Source organism: Dromiciops gliroides, chromosome 1 (genome assembly GCF_019393635.1).
Source record: "Dromiciops gliroides isolate mDroGli1 chromosome 1, mDroGli1.pri, whole genome shotgun sequence".
NCBI lineage: Eukaryota > Metazoa > Chordata > Mammalia > Microbiotheria > Microbiotheriidae > Dromiciops > Dromiciops gliroides.
Genome location: NC_057861.1, coordinates 502,189,516 through 502,214,456, shown reverse-complemented (window position 1 = coordinate 502,214,456; position 24,941 = coordinate 502,189,516). Strand labels below are relative to the sequence as shown.

Here is a 24,941-nt window from a genome sequence, read left to right as displayed (position 1 = left end):
AAAAAAAAAAAAAAAAGGAAAAATGATCCAACTCTTGATGAGATAGGGCTGCTCAAACACATTCAGTGTCTACCTCTCTCACCCCAACTCTCACCTTGGGCTCTGACAAGCAGTGTCCACAGGCCACACACTCCAGTAAAACGGTCTCAGCAGATGGGCTAAACCAGGTTGAGGGTAAATGAGGGACCTCAAACCCATCGATGAATTGGCGGGGGGGGGGGGGGGGGGGGGGGGGGGGGGGGGGGGGGGGGGGATGTCTACCCCAAGCATGTGAAGACTTCCCCTGGTGGAATGGGTTGAGAACAATTTAAACCAGCTTTACAAAACTCTTAGAGCTTGGGCAGATATCCAAGATGCCACAGTCATTCACCCCATGCTGGGTGTCTTGACTTTTGACTTCAATGATTCACTGTCGACTTTGTGCAACTCTGCCTCAGTGAAATCCAATTCACACAAAAAGTCAACACATCATCTTTGATGCCACTGGTTGTCTTCAAAAAGAGAACCACAACTGCTCTTAAGGCAATTTTTTTAATAGACCACCTTGATTATGTTGATTTCATATATAATCTGATCTCTTAATGGTCTGTTGTTCATCCTTCATTTTGTTTTTTTTGGTGGGGCAGTGAGGGTTAAGTGACTTGCCCAGGGTCACACAGCTAGTAAGTGTCAAGTGTCTGAGGCCGGATTTGAACTCAGGTCCTCCTGAATCCAAGGCCGGTGCTTTATCCACTGCTCCACCTAGCTGCCCCCTCATCCTTCATTTTCAAAGAAGACCAATGACATCACATTGGAACAAGGGTACACAGGGGTGTGTTTGGCTGTGACTGATCAGTCAGTCACAACTTTGGAAGACACACCACAGATCAGGTATAAGTGATCCATTAAAACTAAATTTAGAGTGGAAATGGCTCTGGATTTTCATGGCTCCCATTTCCTTTGTGTTTCTACAATTCTGCTTTGCTCATGGAGTAAGAAAGTATACCATGTACCAGTGTTTCCCATGTCTCAGTCAAAATTAAAGTTCTTCAGAGAGAACTGATCTCCATGTGAGAGCTTACCATATGTGAGTTCTCTGTAAAATAGTCTTTTGGTGGAGCAGCTAAGTGGTACAGTGGATAAAGCACTGGCCCTGGATTCAGGAGGACCTGAGTTCAAATCCGACCTCAGACACTTGACACTTACTAGCTGTGTGACCCTGGGCAAGTCACTTAACCCCAACTGCCTCACCAAAAAAACAAAGAAACAAAGTCTTTTGGCTATGCAAGCATTTGACATCCAAACCATGTGGCCAGCCCATTGGAGTTGTGCTCTCTGCAACAGAGTTTGAATGTTTGGGGCAATTCAGATCTAGAGAGGACCTCAGTGTCCGGTACCTTATCTTGCCAGGTAATAATCTTCAGGGTCTTCCTGAGACAATTCAAATGGAAGCAGTTCAGTTTTCCCACATATCACAGGCATACAACATTGAAGTGAATATGAAGACTCTGAAGACTTTTAGTCTGTAATGCAGTCTGGTGGATACAAGGCCACACCTTGGGGTCAGACAAACCAGCTTTCCAGTTTTGCTTGACATCTATTAGCTGCACAGGGTGAGAGCAGGGACCTTGGGCAAATCACTTAACCTCTGAAACTCATTTTCTTCAATCTATGAAATGAGGAAAATAGCTTACTAGTTACCTTATCACTTATAGCTCTTTGGATCTCCCAATCTATAAAGCAAGGTGAAGGGAAAATAGGAATACAGTATGTGGCATACCCTGTTATAGCTGACATCACCATTTGCTGTCCTTCTACCAATGCTGAGAGGAGGCTCATAGGATTACGGAGCAGAGATGGAGAAAGGGACCTTAAAGCTGATCTAGTCCAACCACCTCACTTTATGGAAAACCTTTTTGTCATAAGGGAATAAAAGGGGGCAGGGGGGAGGAATCTCCAAAAATTACTTTTGTATTTAAATAAAAAGTATGAACAGAGCTTACTTTTAAAAAATTAAGTGCTCTGCAAACTTGTAAAGTCCTTCGGGCTTCAGGGCTTGTATTTTATACATCTTTCTATCAACCACACGGCTTTGAACAGAGGAGGCACTGAAACACACAAACCTTCAGGATTGAAACCATCTGCCTATAGGGCTTGTTGGCGGCCATGAATTTGTATCATATGGCTGACTCTTTGTGCCCATCATTAGTAAGGACAAAAAGTCCTGAAAGAAGATCTGTGTCTACTCATTGTTCAGATTATAAACTGGTGATGGAGTGATAAGGGAGGGGAGGGTAAGGACTGAAAGCAGATTCATGCAACTTGTGCTCCATCTGCCACCAGTGAGTACAAGACTCCACAAAGAAATGAATGCCTTTCCATCATCTGAAACCAGGTCTTGCACAGGGGACCTCTGAGAAAAAGGTTTGTCTCACAGACCTGACAGATCTCATCCATCTATGGATACTCTGGGATCAGATCCTTATAAAGAAAGAATGCCTATGGCCTGGCTATTTATTCCATATTGTATCACATCAGATACAAAATGTAAAGTTAATTATTCAGCAGAACTATGTAGTAGCCTAAGGCAAACTACAACCAGCATTTTTGGTCAGCAGCTAAAAATGGTGATAACTATTTAAAGATGTAAAAAAACATTCTTATCTTGCTGGCATAGCTCCCCCGCCCCCCCCCCCAAACTAACCAAAAAAACCCCAACAACCGGCTGAAGAGCTTAGGTTGCTTACTCTTGGCCTAAAGGTACTCCTTCACCCAAACATGGGTATAATTGTTCAAAATAAAATAATTTCAAGTATGCCTAGGTATACACCAGGTTTTCGTTAAAAAGATATATACAGGGCAGCTAGGTGGCTCAGTGGATAAAGCACTGACCTTGGAGTCAGGAGTACCTGAGTTCAAATCCAGCCTGAGACACTTGACACTTACTAGCTGTGTGACCCTGGGCAAGTCACTTAAGCCCAATTGCCTCACTTAAAAAAAAAAGATATATACAAAGCACAAGTAAATAGTGTTACATTAATGTGGATGATTCTCACTTAATAAATCAGGTGGCTGGGGCAGCTAGGTGGCACAGTGGATAAAGCACCAGCCCTGGATTCAGGAGGACCTGAGTTCAAATCCGGCCTCAGACACTTGACACTTACTAGCTGTGTGACCTTGGGCAAGTCACTTAACCCCCACTGCCCTGCAAAAACAAAAACAAAAACAAAAAAATCGGGTGGCTTGGGTAGCTTGGTGGTACAGTGGATAGAACAGCGGCCCTGGATTCAGGAGGACCTGAGTTCAAATCCAGCCTCAGACATTTGACACTTACTAGCTGTGTGACCTTGGGCAAGTCACTTAACCCTCACTGCCCAACCAAAAAAAAAAAAAAGATAGGAAATAAATTAGGTGTCATTTAATACCTAATCTGCCATTTAATTCTCACATTATACTTGTTTTATCTAACACGATTTGAGAAACCCACTTATTCCCACTGATCAACTTTTACCTTTATATAATAGTGCACACAAAAGACAAACTGTCTTAATGTATTGAGCAATGGCCTTGGAATCAGGAACACCTGAGGGCCAGGTTTCATTTAACATATACTACTTACTATTGATGTGACCTAAGAGAGTCTCAATGCCTGAAATGCCTATCAAAGACTATGAATTACTCAACACACTGACCTGCATGGGTATGGGAGTTTTCTCCATGGAAGAGTTCCCACACCCTTGAAAACACAGTTTCAGATTAAAAAAATTAAATAAATAAATCCACAGATAACTTTAGGAACAGCAAAGTAATAATTAAATAGTACCATAAGGTCTGTTCTATCACTCTGGGCAATTTTTTTTAAAGAGAGAGGATTGGGACATATATGTAATCTAGGTCCTGGGATACAGATCAACAACTCTAATTTCATTAATAGAAAGTGCCCTAAGGTCCTTCTAGGTTAAGTGACTGTTCCAAGGGTAATACCAAGTCCAGCACAATTATAAGAGTACCTAAAGCCTGCCCTGCCTTCCACATTTATTGGACATGTAGTCCCACCCAAGTCCTTTATGTCTCTCACCGTCAGATTACTTATCTATAAAAAGGGCCATCTACCAAAGGGTTAGAGTGAGGATCAAATGAGAATGTTTAGAAAGTTTTGAAAACTTTCTTCATGTCAAAACCACCAACACCAGTTCCTCTCTTCTGTCCTTCTTTTTTCCAATCTAAAAATGAAGAGGCCTTTTTTTTTTTTTTTCGGGGCAATGGGGGTTAAGTGACTTGCCCAAGGTCACACAGCTAGTAAGTGTCAAGTGTCTGAGGCCAGATTTGAACTCAGGAACTCCTGAATCCAGGGCCAGTGCTCTATCCACTGCGCCACCTAGCTGCCCCCATGAAGAGGCCTTTTGAGGCAAAAATGAGGCAACAAAGCCAACAGGGGTGTGCTGGTGGTGAATGCTGAACAACCAGGTTAGGGGAAAGAGAAGTTATGAGAATAAGTACACTTTTAAGTTTAATCTGCATTAGTAATATTTTTTATTACTTTCTTAAATGTAGACAATTTTTAAAAATACCAATAAATCAAGCCCTGGTTTAGTAGTAGTCTTAAAAGATGTTGTGAGATGTAAATATGCTCAAAGTAGAATTGGTTCTCCCAAGCACAATCCGGAGGTCACCCCTTCTACTTATTCCCTAGATATCACTCCCTCCCATACTCTCCCCAAGTAGACTGTCCCTTAGAATCACCCCTCTCTGTTAGAACTAAGTAAAATAATTGAATTTATTGATACAGAATATAACATGCAATATGTCCTTTTGCTACAATCACTACTTTTATACAATTTTATGCTTGAGTTCACAAGATTCTGACACACTTTAATTCATCCTGAAACCACATTTATCACATGAATTATTAAGTATATCTTTGTACATTTTTAAAATTCTAACCTTGATTACAGCTTTGTCCCAGTCCAATGAAGCAGATTTCTCTCCATTACTTGGGCAAATTTCTTAATCTTTTGTGGCATGTAATGTTATAGTATTGCATCTCCATTGGGGATTTCTGGTAACTCCAGAGTATGCTTCTCAATACATCAATATATTTATCAAGCAGCAGCTGGTGGTTCAGTGGATGGAACACTGGACCTGGAGTCAGGAAGACCTGAGATCAAATCCAGCATCAAACACGGTCTAGCTGTGTGACCCTGGGCAAGTCATTTGACCTCTGATTGCCTGACAAAATGGATCCACTGAATCCACTGGAGAAGGAAATGGCAAACCACTCTGATATCTTTGCCAAGGAAACTCCAAATGAGGTCGGGAAGGCCTAGGCGTGACTGAAATGACTGAGCAATAAAATTTACCTGTGTCCATCCTTCTCAAAAACATTTCGGGAAGGAACAGATTGGTTTTTAAACAATCTGATGAAGAGATCTAAATCTTAAAATTTCAAACAAATTTCTCATAATGCTTCTGGTATAGCCTTGAATGAAGTTTCTTTTGTAAAAATTGCCTTTTCCCCACTCAGTCTTCAGTACTCCAATTTTAATACTGACTTGCTCACAAGCTGTTTTTTTTTTCCTTCAAAACAATGATCAGTAGCTGTCTTTTAAACAGGTTCTCCCACTTAAAGAAACCTCCAACATACTGGAGGAACCAATAATAATCCCTTCTGCTGCCAGGTCCCTCTGAAGAGCTCTGCTTGTTTTCTGAGGCTGTTTCACAGAAATAGTTTGTCAGTTCTTTGAATTACTTTTCCTTTTTGATAGCACTTTCCTCTGAGCTTCTGGGAAATGGTTTTGTTTCATTGTGGGCATGAATAATCCTTTCAACCTTCCTCAAGCCAGTATCTGCCATAATATCTCTAACAGCCATTGGAGTATACTTTTTAAGAGTTACAAGATTTTTGCCTGTTTCCTTGGAGTGGCTCACAACAATTCTTAAAAACCACCACAGTTAAAAACAAACTAAAGACAGCAAACACATGTACACTATTATGGTAGAAAATCTAGCACTTGGCTGACAGAATCAAAGGTGGGAAAACCAGTTTAATCTTTCACATCTGGTCAAGGTCAGACATACTGGCCTAGTGGCAATAGGAGCATACAGGCCCGAACACTGATAGAACAAAATTCAAACCGTATCAAAATTGTTTGTTCCAAGTAATTTGCTCAGCACTGTAACATCTCGTCATCTAAACTCAGGGTCCTCCAATTCCTTTCTTTTCATTCACCTCTCAATGCTCTGCAATTGGCTCCTGACATTATTAATGAATTAATGTGCCATTCTCTCCAAACCCACCAATGATCTCAAAATTGGCAAATCCAGTGGTCTTTTCTCAATCTTCATTCTCAACCTCTCTGCAGCATAGGAGACCTTTGACAATTTTCTTCTCCTGGATATTCTCTTCTTTCTAGATTTTAACAGTATGGAATTCTTTCGGTTCTCCACCAGGCACCTGTTTGACTGATCCTTCTCAGTGTCTTTTTTTTTTTTTCAGTGAGGCAATTGAGGTTAAGTGACTTGCCCAGGGTCACACAGCTAGTAAGTGTTAAGTGTCTGAAGCTGGATTTGAACTCAGGTACTCCTGACTCAAGGGCCAGTGCTCTATCTACTGCGCCACCTAGCTGCCCCCTCTCAGTGTCTTTTGCTGATTCACTCTTCATGTCATGTTCACTAAATGGGAGTAGACCCCCAACCCCACAAGTCTCTGTTATGGGTTTTTTTTTTTCTCTACACCCTTTCTCATTTAGCAAGCTTATCAACCCCTGTGCCTATAATTATCATCTCTATGCAGATGACTCCCAGATATATAAATCCAGTCCCAGGCTCTCTCCCAAACTCTAGCCCAACATCATTAAGCATTTTGAAGTGAATGTCCTATAAGCAACCCAAACTCAACATGTTAAAAACAGAACTCATTATCTATCTTCACTGCACCCTTAGTCAGTGGTCAATAATCATTTATTAAATGCCTACTACGTGCCAGGGAAGCCAGGTGTCCAAGTGGAAAGAGCACCAGGCCTGGAGTCAGGAAGACTCATCTTCATGAGTTCAAATCTGGTCTCAGACACTAGCTTCATAACCCTGGGCAAGTCACTTAATCTTGTTTACCTCAATTTCCTCATCTGTAAAATGAGCTGGAAAAGGAAATGGCAAACCACTCCAGTATCTCTGCCAAGATAAAAACCCAAATGGGGTCATGAAGAGTAGGTCAAGGCTGGACAATAACAACAATGTGCCAGGTAGCATTCCAATCACTAGTGAACCAAAGAAAGGCAAAAGATAGTGCCTGACCCAAAGGAGCTCATAGTCTAAGGGAGGAGACAATATGCAAATAAATATGTATAAATATACTATACACAGGATTAATGGGAAATAAACAGCAGAGGGAATGCACTCGAATTAAGAGGGATTGCAAAAAAAACCTTTAGAAGGTAGATTTTACTGGGATTTGAAAGAAGCCCCTGAAGTGGGGGTGATGAGGAGGGAATGCATTCAGGTATGGGGAATCAGTCAGAGAAAATGACCAGAGCATAGAGCTGGAATGTCTTGTTAAGGGAACAGCATTTGATCTTGTGTCACTGGATCAAAGTGTGAGAAGGGAGGGGTGGGTGTAACATAAGATGGGAAAAATAAGAGGCGACTAGCTTATTATAAAGGGCTTTGAAATGCCAAACCATCCATCCATCATACTCAAATCTTTGCTCTCCCTCACCCCACAAAGCTAATTAGTTGACCTTAGTACAGTGCCAGACAAATAGCAGGCATTTAATAAATGTTTGTTGACTGATTGAATCTTGTTCGTTCTCTTTTTCTTTCTTTCTTTCTTACTTGATCATTCTTTCTTTCTTTCTTCCTTCCTTCCTATCTATAGAAAAACTCTTGCACCTTTTCCCTACTCACACCCTGACACTACTCTAAAAGGCTCTCTGCCTCAAGTCTCTATCCAAAGCTGTCAAAATTATTTTCCTAAAATCATAGATCTGACTGACTCCCCTACTCAAAAAAACTCCAGTCTTGGGGGCAGCTAAGTGGCACAGTGGATAAAACACTGGCCCTTGATTCAGGAGGATCTGAGTTCAAATCCAGCCTCAGACACTTGACACTTACTAGCTATGTGACCCTGGGCAAGTCACTTAACCCTCACTGCCCTGAAAAAAACAAAACAAAAACAACTCCAGTCTTGCCCTATTGCTCCCAGGAAAAAAGATCATTTGGCCTTTAGGGCCCTTCATAAACAGATCCCAACCTGCTTTTCTAGGTTTACTATTTTTCTATTCTAAGCCAATTGGCCTTCTTGTTGTTCCTTACACAGACATTATGTCTTTTCCACATCTTTGTACACTTGGCTCCCTATAACTGGAATACACTAATTCCTCCCCTCTAGCTTTACTCCATTCAAGACTCAGCTCAGGGGGCAGCTAGGTGGTGCAGTGGATAGAGCACTGGCCCTGGAATCAGGACCACCTGAGTTCAAATCCAACCTCAGACACTTGACACTTACTAGCTGTGTGGCTCTGGGCAAGTCACTTAACCCTCACTGCCACCCAAAAAAACCCAAACAAACAAAAAAAAGACAGCTCAAACACCCCCTTTTATCCATGAAGCTTTTCCTGCTGTGTATAATTATTCCTGTATATATCATCTCCTCTGCTAGACTGTCAACTCCCCAAAGGAAATCCTTCTATATTTCTATCTTTGTAGCCCCAGGGCCTAGCATGATATTTGGAGCATAGAAGAGGCTAAGTAAATGTTGAGTAATTTGGTATACTCAGCTTAAAACTCATTTACTGAGTCAGTTGTCTGCTTAGATACTTGGTTTCAAGTAAGGGTTTAATTGGGGGCGGAGAGCATGGGGAGGTGAAATGAGGAAATGACAAATCTAAAAATAAAATGGCAATAATATAATATTTTTAAAGATCCTGTAAAACAAAAAAAGGAAAAAGTAGGAAATGGGTAAGTTACTCTTCATTGAAGGGTTTAATAAGTCATGAGATGGCAATGTGAAATTAACCAGTAGACTGAAGCTTTGGGCAGACAGGACATGATAGAACAGGCCGTACTGGCCATCTTATCAGGGAAAGGAATTGTAAGAAGTGAAAAAAACCACAACAAACCCCATGTACGGTTTCTCCCACCAACCTCAAAACCACCCCACAAGGTATCAACTAGCATCTGCCTTACTTCACAACTACAGGTACCCACGACTGTCTTTTAGTACAAAAACAAGATGAATTTTTATTAGCTCGAAGCATAAAAGCAAACATCTGAAACCACATGAAAGTTAACTAAATCCTTCAAATGGATAAAGTTGAGAAACAAAAGTTCCTCAGCAGACACTTAATAACATTTCCATCCCCTTATCTGAGAATGCTCAGTGACCTCCACACTGTGAGCCTAAATGAAACAATTGCATAAATTTTGAACAAGTTCATGTTTGTCACACAAAGGCAACTTAATGAAGTTCATACAATCTTTCCAAAGAAACATCAAGTTTTCAAATGCACTAAGTTAGAAAATAAGTAAAAACTGATCACAAGAAATGCGATAATAGAAAAAAAACCCAAATCAATTTCTTAGGGAAATTTTTTTTAAACTAAACCATCTAGCCTAAAATAGCATTTTAACACTAATGTTCTAACTTCAATGAAAATCATGACACTAATCTCCTCCCTTGTTTCCAACTGCTTATTTTGGCAATAATATTTCTAGATAACCCTCACAACTGAATTTTTTAAAAGGTATGCACCATTCACTCAAAAATCCTGGCTTCTTTTTGTCTTTCTCCTCCCCATCCACTCTCCCTTTAAAAGTTACTGTTCAAAAATCTTCCTAACTGGAATTCAGTGCCTCAAAAGAAGTACCTGATTGTATGGGTTTCTTTGGCACATCAATCTAGCAATTAAGTTCTAAAGTTCTCAATTACGCCTCAAGATGACCTCTCTCTACCACAATAACAGCTGACACGTCTATTGCGTCAGGCCTAACATTCTCATTTGATCCACGTCACCATCCCCGTGAGGTATTTTTATTCCTAAATTTAAGCTTGGGGAAACTGAGGTCCATCAGGGTGAATTGGGAAAACTCACAAGCAAGAAAAGTTATCCAAACCAGGATTGGACACTTAGTAAGTACTACACCTGCCTCTTTCCGATTTTTCCGATGTAAAATAATCAGGACAGAATCCTCCCTAGACACACATAAAAGTATCACAGCAATTACAGAAAAAAAGTTGAGCAACAGCTTTCTGGCAGCCTGTTATGAAGTAACAAGTTTCCGGAAGGTCTTTTGGAATGTGGCTCATAAGATGCCCCAGAAACTCTATTACCAAAAAAAATAATTAATTAATTAAGAATTAAAAATCTGAATGGAGAAAATGAAAGCTGTAGAAAAACACACCCAAAGCTAAGCACCCTTACTCGGCTGCCTTCTTTCCCCCTCTGGGGAGCAATCAATGAAAAGCCTGGGTAAGGCAAAAGAATTTCAACTTATTTTTACTTAACTCCTTTATGAGAGTGATTTCTGCACAAAAATTAATGTCCAGGTGATTCAAACTTCAACCTTAGGCGGGTTTGGACTGCTAGATATTCCATTTAAAAAATAAAACCACTCAAGATCTTTGAAATGCCTTTCTTCCTTTCTTAAAGATTCAACATCCACTCGGGTTCTAGGTAGAGGAAGAGAGACAGAGAAGGAGAGACAAGACACAGAGAGAGAATGTGTGTGCGTGTGTGTGTCTGTCTGTCCCTCCCACACCGGCCTGAGCCGGTGCTTTACTAGCACATCACGTAGCTGATTTATACCATCCTTGGGGAAGGGCACTGGGATTTTCGGGGGGGAGGAGGGGGGGTAGGCCAAAAAAAAAAAAAGTGAAAAAACAACTTTAAAAACCTAAACCACCTGCCTTGAGATGTCACGCTTAACAGAAGAAACAAAAAAACCGACGGAAAAGAAGCTCGGTGTGAAGAAAACAGGGCTATATCGGGGAGCCTTGCGGCCAGGATTGAAGGGATGTCTGTTTGCACACTGCCGCCCCGCACTCCACACACGTAAGCACCCGAAACTTGAAAACGGAGGGAGATGAATTGGAATGGGCAGCAAAAGCAAGACTATAGAGGGAAACCTCGAAGCCCGGATTTAACCTATTTCAGCACATCGCCCCCAACACACACACACACACACACACACACACACACACACACACACACACCCCCAAGAAACTCCAACCGACGAAGAAATGGGATGGGTAGACAACAAGGTTACAGACGGGAGTTTTACAGCCAGGATTTAAGTGAGGTCTGCACTGCCCCCCACCCCCCCACCCCCAGCTCCCCCAACCTGGGCAAACGGATAGACAGATAACAGGACTACAGAGGGAAGCCTTGCGGCCAGTATTTAAGTTGTCTACATATTTCCCCACTACACTTTCTTTTTCTTCTGTCTCTGTCTGTCTCTGTCTGTCTCTCTCTCTCTCTCTCTCTCTCTCTCTCTCTCTCTCTCTCTCACTCACACACACACACACACACACACACACACACACACCCTAAAGAAACTTGACAACGGAAGAAATGGGATGGGCAGACAGCTAGGCTGTAGAATGGAGTTTTGCAGCCAAGTTCTGTCGGCAAAATCCTCGCACACACACACACACACAACACCCCACCCCCGACCCGGGTCTGTCTGTCCGTCAGTCTGTCTGTCACACACTCACACACAGGAGAAAAACTCGAGAACCAACGGAAAAGAAAAGGGGTGGGCAGAAAACAAGGTTAGAAGGGAGCCTCGCAGCCGGAATAAAGTGAAGTCTGCACATTGCCCCTATCACGCGCGCGTGTGCACACACGCACACACACACACACACACACACACACACACACACACACACACACACACAAACGCCCCGCCCGCTCCCAGACTACGGAGCCGAGCCTCCTTCCCTTCCAGCCCGGCCAAGCACAGCAGGTCAGGTCAAGCTGGGCCCCCGCTCTGGACTCGCAGCCCGTCCTCGCTCCTCACTGCGCCGGTCTCCACGCCCCCCGCCGGGACTTCCCCCGGACCGTGGCTTCCCGCTGGGGCTCCAGCGCCCAGGGCCCGCCGCTCAGCTAGATAAGCCCGGGGTAAAGGAAGAGAAAGACGCGGGAGACGGGGTTGGGGGAGCGGCTTACCCAGCAGCGGCGAGGGGTCCGGGCAGCTGGGCAGCGGCTGGACTTGGACGGGCGGCCCGGTCTCCGTGGTCTCCGTGGCCTCCTCGGGCTGCCGCGCCTGGTCTCCCGCCGGCTTCTCTAACCCCGTCGCCGAGGCTGCCAGCGCCTCTCTGGCGACCTCGGTCACGAGCACTGACACCGAGGGGCGCCCCTCCTGGCTCTGCTGGTGCTTGGAGAAGAGCTGCAGGACGTCGAAATCCCGGCCCGACAAGTAGTAGAAGAGCGTGACGAGGAGGTGCAGGGCGCAGAAGACCACGAGCAGCCGGCAAGCCTTCTGCAGGGACTTGCCCGGCATGGCCATGCTCCCGAGCAGCGGCTCCTTCATCCTGACGCGACCCCCTCCCCTCCCCCCTTCTTAAAAGCGGGGTGGGCAGCGTGGAGCCGCCGGCGAGGGCTGGCCAGGAGGGGCGGGAGCGCCGCGGCCGCCAGGCTCGCTAGGGAGGAGGTTCCCGCTCTCTGCCTCCGGGGCCCCGGGAGCACCCGAAGGGAGGGAGGGGGGAGGAGGAGGAGGAGGAGCCGCCGCGGGGAGCGGGGGAGGGGAGCGGCAACTCCGGAGCTGGGCGCTTCCTCAGGGGGAGGGGAGGAGGCGGGGCCCGAACTGGGGCTGGTGGGGAGGGCGGGGCTGAGTTGGAGGGGCGGAGCAGGGGAGTGGAAGGGGCCGGGAGGCCTCTTGCCCCCACCTCCTCCGAAGTTAAACCTTCAACTCTTGAGCAGCAATGCCCTTGCTGCCTTCCCGACTCCCCGCGGCGTGCGGTGACTCTGTGTGCTTCGTCCACGAGTCACTAAACACTTATTAAGCGCCTGCTATTTGCCAGACACTGCGCTGAGTGTCGTGGGGAATGCAACGGCTAAGTCCTGTTGATTATTTACAGTTTTAGCCTGTATATAGCTTGTTCGTATCCAGTTGTTTGCATGGTGTCTCCCCCCATTGGACTGTGAGCAGGGACTATCTTTTACAAGTCTTTGTATCCCCAGTGCTTAGTACTGTCCCTCACATGTTTGTTGACAAAAGCAAGAGAAGATCCCTGACCTCAGAGAGCTCACAGTCTAGCAAAGAGACGGCATGCACAAACCATGTACAAACAAGATAAATAAATACAGGATAAATTGGATATATTCAACAGGGGGGAGGAACTAGACATTAAGGGGGAATCCGGGAAGTCTTCCTATAGAAGATGGGATTTTGGCTTGGACGTGAGGGAAGTCAGGAGATAGAGATGAGGAGGGCTAACATGCTAGGCATGGGGGAGAACAAGTGAAAATGCACTGAAGGGCTGGAGTGCGGGGTTCGACGGCTAACAAAGGTGTCACTGGATGGGGAGGGGTGGAGCTGGAGGGGGGGGCTAAGAAGACTGGAAAGTGGGGCAGGTTGTGAAGGGCTTTGAATACGAAGCAGAAGGTTGTATATGTGATCCTCTAGGTTATAGGGAGGCACTTAAGTGTTTTGAGGTGGAGGGCAAGGGAGACGTGCTCGGACGTGGTTCTGCGATTTAGGAAAATCTCTTTGGTGCATTGGAATGGGGAGACACTTGAGGCATTGAAGCCAACGACGGGCTCTGGCAGTAGTCTAGGTGTGAGATGAAGAGGACCTGCTAGAGAGGGGGGGGCCGAAGAGAAGGGGGCGTCGGGTGAGCTCGTGGGTACGCCCCGCTGGCCCTGGCTCTAAAGCTGTGGGCGGGGTGTGTGTGAGTGTGCCGGCGTGCCTGGCCGGCCACTCCTCTTCTGCTAGAGCTCTGCCTCCCGACTCGGCCTCCTTTCCCCTCGCCCGCCCCGTCTTTGCTTTTTTCCTCTGTCTCCCTGGCCCAGCAGCACCCTCCGCTATGTCTCCCTCGCTTGCTCGTGCTCCGGGAGCCCAGGTACAACTTCAGCCGCCCCATGCTCAGGCCGGGCTGTGGCGGGCTCAGGCTTGAACCTTGGCAGCAGCTATCCGGGACTTCTTCCCTCCCTCCTCCTCCTCTTTACTGGCCCCTGTCCATCCTCCCGCCTGCCTACAGCAGACTCTGCGGAAGGAGCGTGCCTTCCCTGAAGTGAAAAAAAAAACAAAACAAAACCCAACAACCCAAACAGCTTGAGCTCGATTAGTTTCCTTCCTCTAGTCGGGGCGGAGAGAGGAAGGAGGTATCAAGCTAGAGGGGAGAGAGAGTTTGGGCCGAGCTGCACTGGGGAAAAGCAGAAGGAGGGGCCCCATGCTAAGCAGCCAGGAAGCTTGCAAAGCAGCAGCGAGGCCGTCCTGTTTCAGGGGGGCAAAAATAGTAGCCAAGGCCGCTCCCCAATCCCCCCCTAGAACTTTACCACGCTTGGGTCCTAAAGAGAAAAACCAAGCTGAGTTTAGGCCGGGCCCAGGAAATCCCTCGGAAACTCTGCGTCCTGCTGGAAGATAACCCCTACCTCCTCGCCTGTAAATCCTGTGTTTTGATGTTCAGGGTGGATCATTAACCCTTGGGAAACCCTCTCAAAAGTGAGAGTGGGGTAGAGGAGCGTTATTATTACTGCCACTATGATATAGCATTCATATAGCACTCTATGGTTTCCAAACTTGTCTGATCATATTCTCTTGACGTGGGCAGAATTGGACCTGAATCTGACTTCCTCGGTACCCCTCAGAAGTCCGGCCAGGAAGAAGAGAATTCTAAAGTCCTTGGCGAGAATTGGGAAAATACCCCTATTTCCTCTTCTGGCTTCCCAGTGGATAATTCATCCTAGAGCTAGATAACCTCGGGGTATGTTCCCTATAAAACTTCAAATAAATCTCTAGAGTTTTGGCTTGCTTAAAAAAGGCGGGGGTGGGGGGGTGGGGGGGTGGGGGGTAGAAAACCGAATAAGTCCTCTAAATTCCTTTCGCTTAAGCTCCCTGGAGGCAACACCAGTTTCCCCCAGGTGGAGAGCAGCCCCGATCCAGATGAATAACAGACAGCTTCTGTCTCTGAGGTTTCGCTGTTCTCAGTCTCAGTCCTTTGCACTATGCAAAAAGCTCACCAGAAGAGCTGAAGAAGAAAGGTTGCCTTAGAAACCAGCAAGACCCACCCACCCTAAGTTATTTCCTTATGGGGGAAGGGAGAGAAACCTGCTCTTACCAGAGATAAGATGCCCAGAGCTAACTAATAAAGGCAGGTCTTTGCCTACAACATTTAGCTATTGGAGATAGTTCCTTGCTAACTTCCCACCAAAGCTGTTGGATCTGAAAATACTGAGTTTCAAGAAGGTTTTAGGTAACTTCACAGATAGAGTTCTTTGTATGACTTTTTTTTATGAGTTTGTTATCACAATTCCGGAAAAGAAATAATTTTCCTGTTCCTAAACTATCCAACCTTCCATGTACAGCATGTCTTAATGCAGTTAAAGCTTAAAACTGTACCCTAAGACTTTGGGACACCTTGGGTATGTATTTGTGTATGCATGGGTGCATATGTGTATGTATGTATACAAATGTGTATGCATGAGGGGCAGCTAGGTGGCACAGTGGATAGAGCACCGGCCCTGGAGTCAGGAGGACCTGAGTTCAAATCTGGCTTCAGACACTTAACACTTACTAGCTGTGTGACCCTGGGCAAGTCACTTAACCCCAATTGCCTCACTAAAAAAATAAAATAAAAATAAAACCACAAATGTGTATGCATTCGCATATGTATGTAAGTATGAACATATCTGAATGCATATTTATACTAATGTACATACAGGCCATGTTTTAATAACTTTTTGAAAATTATTTTTCTTTATTTTTCATCATTTACAAGATTTTATTTTCCCCATGTAATATCTATATATACTGTATATGATGCTATGGTATTATAAATTTAAACCAAAAAATAAAGGCGATATTAAATATTGAAACCCCTTTGTGACTTTCAGCCTACCCTGTATGCGTAGAAATCATCCAAAGACAAAATTATTAATTGTGTTGAGCCATCTAACTGAAAAGCCTTAAAAAAGGTGCACTTTACCTTGGAAGTTTTAATATTGATGATGTGGCATAAAGAATTTAATCCTTCCCTCTTCTAGGATTGTAAATAGCTTAAATTCTGGTTTAATTATCCCTCAGGGGCCTCCCCACTACCAGGAAAAAGCAGAGGTGCTCTGTGAATTGAATTTATTGAACCATAGCTTCTTGTTACAGATGACTAAGTTTTTGTTTTATTAAATTTATCTTTCAATGGACAGTTGACAATAAAAAGGACTGTGCTACTGAGCCATTTTCCCCCTAATCCTTTTACCCATTCTCCCAATGTAGTTTTCTTCTGTCCAGACAATTCCAGTTCTCTCCAATCATTATCCTGTAGAGTTTGTAATTGTTCATAGAGTCAGTTAATAAGCATTGTTAAGTGCCTAATATGTGCCAGGCACAGGGAGCTGGGTATTGAAGTGGATTGAGCCCTAGGCATTTGGAGTCAGGAAGACTCTTCTTCCTGAGTTCAAATCTGGCCTCAGATACTTACTAGTTGTGTGACCCTGGGCAAGTCACTCAACCCTGTTTGCCTCAGTTTCCTCATCTGTAAAATGAGTTGGAGAAGGAAATGGCAAAATACTCCAGTATCTTTGCTGAGAATACCCCAAATAGGGTCGCAAAGAGTAAGACATGACTCAACAACAACAACAACAACAAATGTGCACTGTGTTAAATGCTCAGGATACAAAGAAATTCTGGAAAGACGAAAGGAGCTAAAATTGCCTGTCAGTTTAAATTTAAATAATTATAATATTGTTTATTTCTTAGTTGTACAACTTTTTTGTCTCAATGGTTATCTATTCCATAATTATTTCTCCAAACCATAGGAATTAGGGATTCCTAATTCCCTTTCACCAAAAACCCCAATTTCTCCCAAATTTTCTATTGCTTGCTTGCTCTCTGTAAGCCTTGTGTATGAACTTTTTTCTTTCTCCGTACTCTTCAGGTTTTCGAAAAGGCTGAGGAAGCCAAAAGAGCCTTGGAAACAGCCTTTATTGCTTCATGTTATTACCTTCATTTCTTTCACTATTTCCAGGGTACCAAGAGTTTTGGGCCCAGACCCCAAAATACTCCTGAGTAAGCTCATGGAAGGCCATACACACAAGCAACAACAGCATTGATAAAAGATTCCTAATCTTGTTGCTAATGAGTAGACACAAAGCCAAATAAGGCTAGGAACTGCTTCTTTTTCATGATAATTAGCACCACCTGGTGGATATCTGGTTATTGCAACTAATTTTTAGTGGGTCTGGGAGGTTTTTTTGTAGTCAATGGAGTTAAGTGACCTGCCCAGGGTCACACAGCTAGTAAGTGTCTAAGGTCCCCCTAACTCCAGGATGGATGCTCTATCCACTGTGCCACCTAGCTGTCCCTTTGTTTTGTTTTGTTCTTAGCTGTTGTTGTTTTTTTTTAATTGGTTTAACCTGTATTTATAATTCAGTTCAAATATTGATTAAATTTCTACTGTACACAAAGAACCATACCAGGCACTGATTAAGATGCAAATTTTAGATTTGAAAAAAAAAATTCCTGCCCATTTGGATCATATAGTTTAGTAGAGAGAGATGACAGATATATACTGCCCTATAGAGTATATGACACAAGTATATCATACCAAGGATACAAAGAAAGTGCCACCAGCAGTCTGAAGAAAGGAAAGGTTATGGAGAGGGGAGGGAAAGAAGAGAAAATAGTCCTTCAACTTTCTCGACTTACTCAGCTTACATATCCCACGAGCTATTCCTCCATCCCATATCAGCCACGCATACAGATGGTCAAACCCTTATCTTGCCATCATCTACCAATGTAGATGGCTTTGCAGCTTAGCCGTGGCAGCAGGTTTTGGTGTTCCGTGCTCATTCCCAGCCTGGCAGGCAGTTTGGGATTCAGTGAGTTTTATAAAGGAATATAGACTAAGCTTAGATCTAAGATTATTCATTTGTATTTCTACTGTCCTATTTCTCTTATTGGTACCACCTTTTGTTGTCTAATTAATTCCCAAACAATAAAAACTAATCCCTCACTGATTAAAGCTCAGAGGCTTCTTTTTCTTAGTGGTCTAGGGAAAAGTTAAAGGGGGAGTTTAATGCTTCTATATTCCAATTTTAAATCCCCCTACCAATGTAGCACCTTCATGTTCATGAACTTTGAAATTCCCTCATCTGATCTCAATCCATTAGCATTCCATATTTCTCTATGTCTTACTTTGGCAAAAACCCTACTCTTCAACTGCACCATGACCTCCAATCCCTTGACCCTTCACTTCTCTCCCAGACCATTACTCCTAAAACAACTACACTCTCCTCCTCTCCCTATCTTGACCTCTTGGTGAACCAGAGCTATACATATTCCACTCTACAAAACTTCTCTTGAGTCTTTTGCCCTCCCCCTACCTCAAAATATCATTGATTATGCCCTACCAACTTGATTCTTAGATTATACCACCATCTACTGCCTTTGTTCCTATATACATGCTGCTAAATAAAGATAGAGGAAATCATGCGACCACCCCAACTGGGTCAACTACAAATTTGTTATATAGCCTCAATTGGGCCCTCACTGCTGCTAGGCAATCCTTTTATATGTCCTTAATTAACTAACTATCCCACTCCCCATAGCAGCTCTTTCAAAACTTCTCATCTCTTGTTCAAAGTCCCCATTGCTCACCCTACTCCCCTCACTCTCTCAACTGAAAACCTTGCCTCAGGTTTTACTGAAAAAGTCATCTCTACTCTCATACTTATCTCAATTTCTCCCTGTTTACTGGCTGATTCTCCCCCATCCTTAAAAAACCCTCACTTGACCCATAAAGTTCTGCTAACATCCACCCCTGTACTACATTTTTCCTGCCCTATTTTGGGGGGTAGAGGGGAGTTTTTTGAAACAGCCATCTATAATAGGTACCTCCACTTCCTCTCCTCTCACGCTATACAGTCAGGCTTCCAACCTCATCAAGCAAAGCTACTCACTCCAAAGTTACCAGTGATCTCTTAATTGCCAAACCCAATAACCTTTTCTAAATTCTCATCCTACTTGACCTTTCTGTAGGCTTTGACACTGTCCACCATCCTCTTCTCCTTGATACTATCTTCTCTCTGAATTTTCAGGAAACCATTCTTTCCTGCTTCTTCTCCTACCTTTCTGACCACTCCTTCTCAATCACCTTTCCTAAGTCACTAACTCATTAGCTTACTAACCATGGGTATCCTAAAATACTCTGTACTGGGCCTCCTTTTCTTCTCCTTCTATACTAATTCACTCAGTGCTTCTATGGATTCCAGTATCATTTCTATGCTCATTCTCTCTCTCTCTCTTTTTTTTTGGTAAGGAAATTGGGGTTAAGTGACTTGCCCAGGGTCACACAGCTAGTACGTGTCAAGTGTCTGAGGTCGGATTTGAACTCAGGTCCTCCTGAATCCAGGGCTGGTGCTCTATCCACTGTACCACCTAGCTGCCCCTACAGTTCATTCTCTACTCAGCCAACAAAGTAATTTTCCAACCATGTCAACTCCTGTTGAATAAACCCAAGTGATACCCTGTTGCCTCCATGATCCAATATAAAATTTTCTGTTTGATGTTCAAAGCCCTTCATAACCTAGCCCTGCCCTATCTTTCTGATCTTCCTATATCTTGTACCCTCCTATGTACTCTTTGATCCAGTGACATTGACACTGTCATGGCATGTCAAGACATGACACTCCATCCCCCAACTTTTGGTATTTTCACTGTCTGTCCCTCTAATGCCCAGAATGTTCTCCTTCCTGGCTTTCCTAGCTACTTTCATTTCCCAACTAAAATCCTACCTTCTACAGGAAACCTTTCCCACTCCCTCTTAATTCTAATGCAGTTCCTCTGTTGATTATTTCCAACTGATCCTGTATATATTTGTGAGTTTCTCAAAAGCAAGGACTTTGTATCTTTTGCTTTTCTTTGTATCTTCAGGTCATAGCATGATGCCTAGCACACTGTAGATACTCAATAAATGTTTATTGGCTGACTGGAGGAGGAAGTATTTCATTTGAATTTTTGATGAACAAACATTAAACACCAATAGATGGGGGCAGCTAGGTGGCGCAGTGGATAGAGCACTGGCCCTGGATTTAGGAGGACCTGAGTTCAAATCCGGCCTCAGACACTTAACACTTACTAGCTGTGTGACCCTGGGCAAGTCACTTCACCCCAATTGCCTCACCAAAAAATAATAATAATAATAATAAACACCAATAGATGGTTTAACAATATCAATCCAGGGGGCAGCTAGGTGGCGCAGTGGATAAAGCACCGGCCCTGGATTCAGGAGGACCTGAGTTCAAATCCGGCCTCAGACAATTGACACTTATTAGCTGTGTGACCCTGGGCAAGTCACTTAACCCCCATAGCCCTGCAAAAAACAAACAAAAATAATAATTTAAAAAAAAACAACCAATATCAATCCACAAATTTTTACTAACCATCTACTATGTGCTAAACACTGTGCTCCTGCTAGGGATACAAAGACAAAAATATTCCCAGCTTACATTTGCAGGAGTTAGCATGCATGCATGCATGTGTGTATGTGTATGCATGTGCATGTACATATGCATGTATTTGTGTATGTACACGTGTTTATGTGTATGCACACTTATAATAGGTGTCAAATAAATTGAGGAGCAGTGGCACCAGCTGCTAGAAAGAATCAGGAAAGACATCATGTAAAAAAAAAGTGGCCATTTGGGTAGAGTTTTGAAGAAAACAAGGGATCCTAAGAAGCAAAGGAGAGAAGGCATGGGGGATATAGCCAGAGAAAGGGCATAGGGACAGGAGATGGAATGTCATGCCTTAGGAACAGCAAGAAGGATGATTCGTTTGGCCTATTGCATGCAAGAAAGGAAGGGTAATGTAGAATAAGGTTGGGAAGATAGGTTGGAGCCAGGTTGCAAAAGACTAACAGAAGGGTTTATGTTTTGATTGTAGAAGCAATAGGGAGCTATCAGAGTTTATTGAGTGAAGGAAAGACCAGGTTAAATCTGTATTTTTGGTAAATCACTTTGAAAGCCTATATGGAGAATGTATGGAGTGGGAAGAGACTGGTCAGTCTCTAATTGGAAAACTAGGAAGGAATAAATAGAGAAAGGGATCAGACCTGTGCTTTCTTTGGTTTAGAGAACTCTCTGGTGAGGAAATTTCCAATGCAGATTGGTACCTTCTCTCAAATTCATAGTATTAGAGAGTGGCCTAAAATGCAGATAAAGTTAAGTGACTGGGGCAGCTAGGTGGTGCAGTGGATAGAGCACCAGCCCTGGATTCAGGAGGACCTGAGTTCAAATCCTGCCTCAGACATTTAACACTTACTAGCTGTGTAACCCTGGGCAAGTTACTTAACTCCAATTGCTTGGCCAAAAAAAAAAAAAAGTTAAGTGACTTCAATTAATCAACAAACATATTAAGCACTGTGCTAAGCACTGGAGATACAAAAAGAGACAAAAGACATTGCCTGCCCTCAAGGAGCTTACAGTCTAATGGGGAAGACAACATGCAAACATATATATATATATATATATATATATATATATATATATATATATATATACAAAGCAAGCTCTATACAGAAGAGGAAATAATGAACAGAGAAGGCACTAGAATTAAAAGAGATTAGGAAAGGTTTTCTGTAAAAGATGGGATTTTGGATGGAACTTAAAGGAAGCCAGGGAAGTCAGTAGATGGAATTGAGAAGGAGGAACATTGCAGGAATGGGGGACAGTCAGAGAAAATGCCGGAAAGCCTGTCCAGGATCATACAGTCACTTTGTTTCAAAGGCCGAACTTGAACCCAGGTCTTCTTGGATTTGAGGATGGCTTTATATCCCCTCACCACAACCTGCTACCTATAGGAATAGGAAGATGACACAATCCCTACCTTCATGGAGTATATACTCTAATGGAGACCAGATGATAGATAGATAGATAGATAGATAGATAGATAGATAGATAGATAGATAGATAGATAGATAGATAGATGGATGGATGGATGGATATGGATGGATGGATGGATAGACAGATATCAATGGCCAAAAAAAGTTATGAAAAAAAATGAAATAAGTACAAAGGAAGAAGCAATGACGTAAAAGAGAAAGAACTCTGGCTAGGGAATTAAAAGACCTATGACGTGAATGACCTCAGGCAAGTCACTCACTCTTTTTTTTCTTTCTATTTTTATTCCTGTTACTTAAAAATGGACATGTGGTAACCCATGTAAAATGTCGTCTTCTCTAAAGTCCTCATCTGTAAAATGAAAGGATTGAACTAGATGAATGCCAACCAACTCTTCAAGCTCTGAATCTATAATCCTATGTGATGGAAGAAATCTATAAATCTTTTTTTTTTTTTTTTGGTGAGACAATTGGGGTTAAGTGACTTGCCTAGGGTCACACAGCTAGTAAGTGTTGAGTGTCTGAGGCTGGATTTGAACTCAGGTCCTCCTGACTCCAGGGCCGGTGCTCTATCAACTGTGCCACCTAGCTGCCCCAAGAAATCTATAAATCTTAAAAGCTATGAGAAATATGAGGATGGAAAGATGACTCATCTCTCAGACCTTGTGGAGGAAATGGTGGCGGAAGTTGGGCCTTGATAAGCAAGGAGGTAACTTATAGATAGCTAGCCTCCTAAGGTTTACTCTGCAACATTCCTCACAGCAACCTAATAGGGGCAGATCTTTATTTTGCTTTGCATTTAGTTGTTTGTTCATTTTGGGGGTAGGTGGGTAGGATATGGCATAATGATTTCACTGGAATCAGGGAGTTCTCTCCAGTAAACTCTCCCCTAAATCAGCTTAGCAAATTGTAATTTATAGTCTTAGAAAGTTGCCTAGAGCACTGTGGTTAAGTAAATACCTTTCTCAGAATCATACAGCTAGTGCATGTCAGAGGAGGGGCTTAAACTCAGGCCTTCCTGACCTCCAGGCCCTCTCTATCCACTATGCTACACTGCCTGAAGTAGATCAAGGATTGGCTTATTATCCCATTTTTACAAATGAGGAAACTGAGGCTCTGTTCAAGGGCCATCTGCTACATACAGAACATCTATCTTAATCCCTCCAGTTTCTAGTGACCTCCCTTGAAATTATTTTGTATATCATTTGTATTTAATTTTCTGTTCATAAAATGTAAATTCCTTGAAGGTAAGGAACTATTTCTGTTTTGTTTTAATCAACAAACATTTATTAAGGACCTACTGTGAACCAAGCATTCTGCTGAACCTAGTCCCAGTGCCTAGCAAATAGTAGTCACTAAATGAATGCTTCTTGAGTCAATATTTGGGGTGGTACAAAACCAATCACAAGGAACAATCCTGCTGCCTTAGTCCATTCAAGTCTTATGTGGATACTATGAAGTATATCTATTTCTTAGTGCGGCTCTTTCTGGTGAGTTGACTCATTTGTGTCTCTGAGTCAGTGGTCTGGCTTCCTTGGTCTCTGTCAGTGGATTAGATTTGATAACTTTTCTGATGTTTCTTCTCTCCTAGAATCCACTTCTAAGACCCATCATTCTGGTTTCAGAAATCATTTGGCAAGGCCAAATGAGTCAGATTTTGATAGTTCACTTTCAGGTGAGTATTCTCTATTGTCTGAAATGAGGACCTACTATGTGCAAAGCAGGAAAATTCAGTGTCATAGTGGATAAAGTGCCAGGCCTGAAGTCAGGAAAACTCATCTTCCTGAGTTCAACTCTGACCTCTGCCACTGGTCTCTCCCTCTACCACACTAACCTAAACAGATGATCCACTTAGACCCAACTTCTCTTTCTATTTGAAACTCTGGGGTTTTTTCTCTTGAGGTTTCCTGTTCCTACGCAACTTTCACCTAGCTCACTGGTAGAATTTTTTAAATAGATAGGCCATGGGACCAATCAACATTGGATCTGTTTCCCTTTTTTTTTTTTTAATCTGTTTCCCTAATACTCTCTCTCATTAGTCTCCACTCCCTCCCCCAGCCTCTGGCTATGCTCTCTACTGGGGAATGGCTTCCTGAATTTAGATTTCATAATAATTAAAGATACACTGTACATGATACTCTTCCTCTGAGGCACCAAAGTGTTCTGGAAAATGTTTTAAAAAACAATACCATAATGTAATGTTTATGCCATTAAATAGACCATAACTATCCCTCTTCTTCAAGCCACAAAGGATAAAAGGATACATTAATGTAATTCAATTTTATAAAGATATGCTAAATGTATACTATATGGTTAAAAAAAAAACCTGTCCTAGGTGCTGGAGATAGAAAAACACAAGTAAAATCATCCCTGCCATGGAGGAACTTGTTTTCCTGGATGGGGAGAAAGTATGTATGAAGATAAGTAAATTCAAGGTAATATGTGTAGGGGGAAAGTACTCAGAACTGAGAAAGGGGGAATAGTCAAGTGAAGTGTCCTCAAAAACAATGGTACCTATGAGGGAAGAAAACATCCTCTTCCCAATAATTCTCAGGAACTCAACAGGGATATGACAAAGGCTCTTTATTTCCTTCTCATGAGAAGGAGGCACCCTAGTTTGCACCTAGTGGGTGCCCAGAAAGGGGGCTCACAGGCCCTGTTTTATACCCTAGTCCCTAACACGAATGGACCCTCTCTTTTTTCATCACTGGTCCAATTACTCAAGGGTTACAATTTACATGCAAAAACTAGCTAATCGGAATGCAGTATTCCCACCTCTCTTCCTTGTATGGGCATAACTCAGGAGTGGACCTTATACTTCCTTATATGGGCACAACTTTGGAGTGGATCTTATTGAGACCCGGGCTCCTTGAACTATGTAATTTTGTTAACCTGAGGGGGAGGAGGG

General features: G+C 43.1%; 1 protein-coding gene across 1 annotated transcript in view; it reads right to left on the bottom strand.

Moving 5' to 3' along the window:
• The window catches only part of B4GALT1 (beta-1,4-galactosyltransferase 1), a 78,875-nt gene extending 66,227 nt beyond the window's left edge, over positions 1–12,648 (bottom strand). The window contains exon 1 of the mRNA XM_043975803.1: positions 12,144–12,648. Coding sequence (XP_043831738.1) covers positions 12,144–12,507 — 364 coding nt within the window. The 5' untranslated portion in view covers positions 12,508–12,648. The remainder of the gene's footprint in view (positions 1–12,143) is intronic.
• Positions 12,649–24,941: the final 12,293 nt, after the last annotated feature.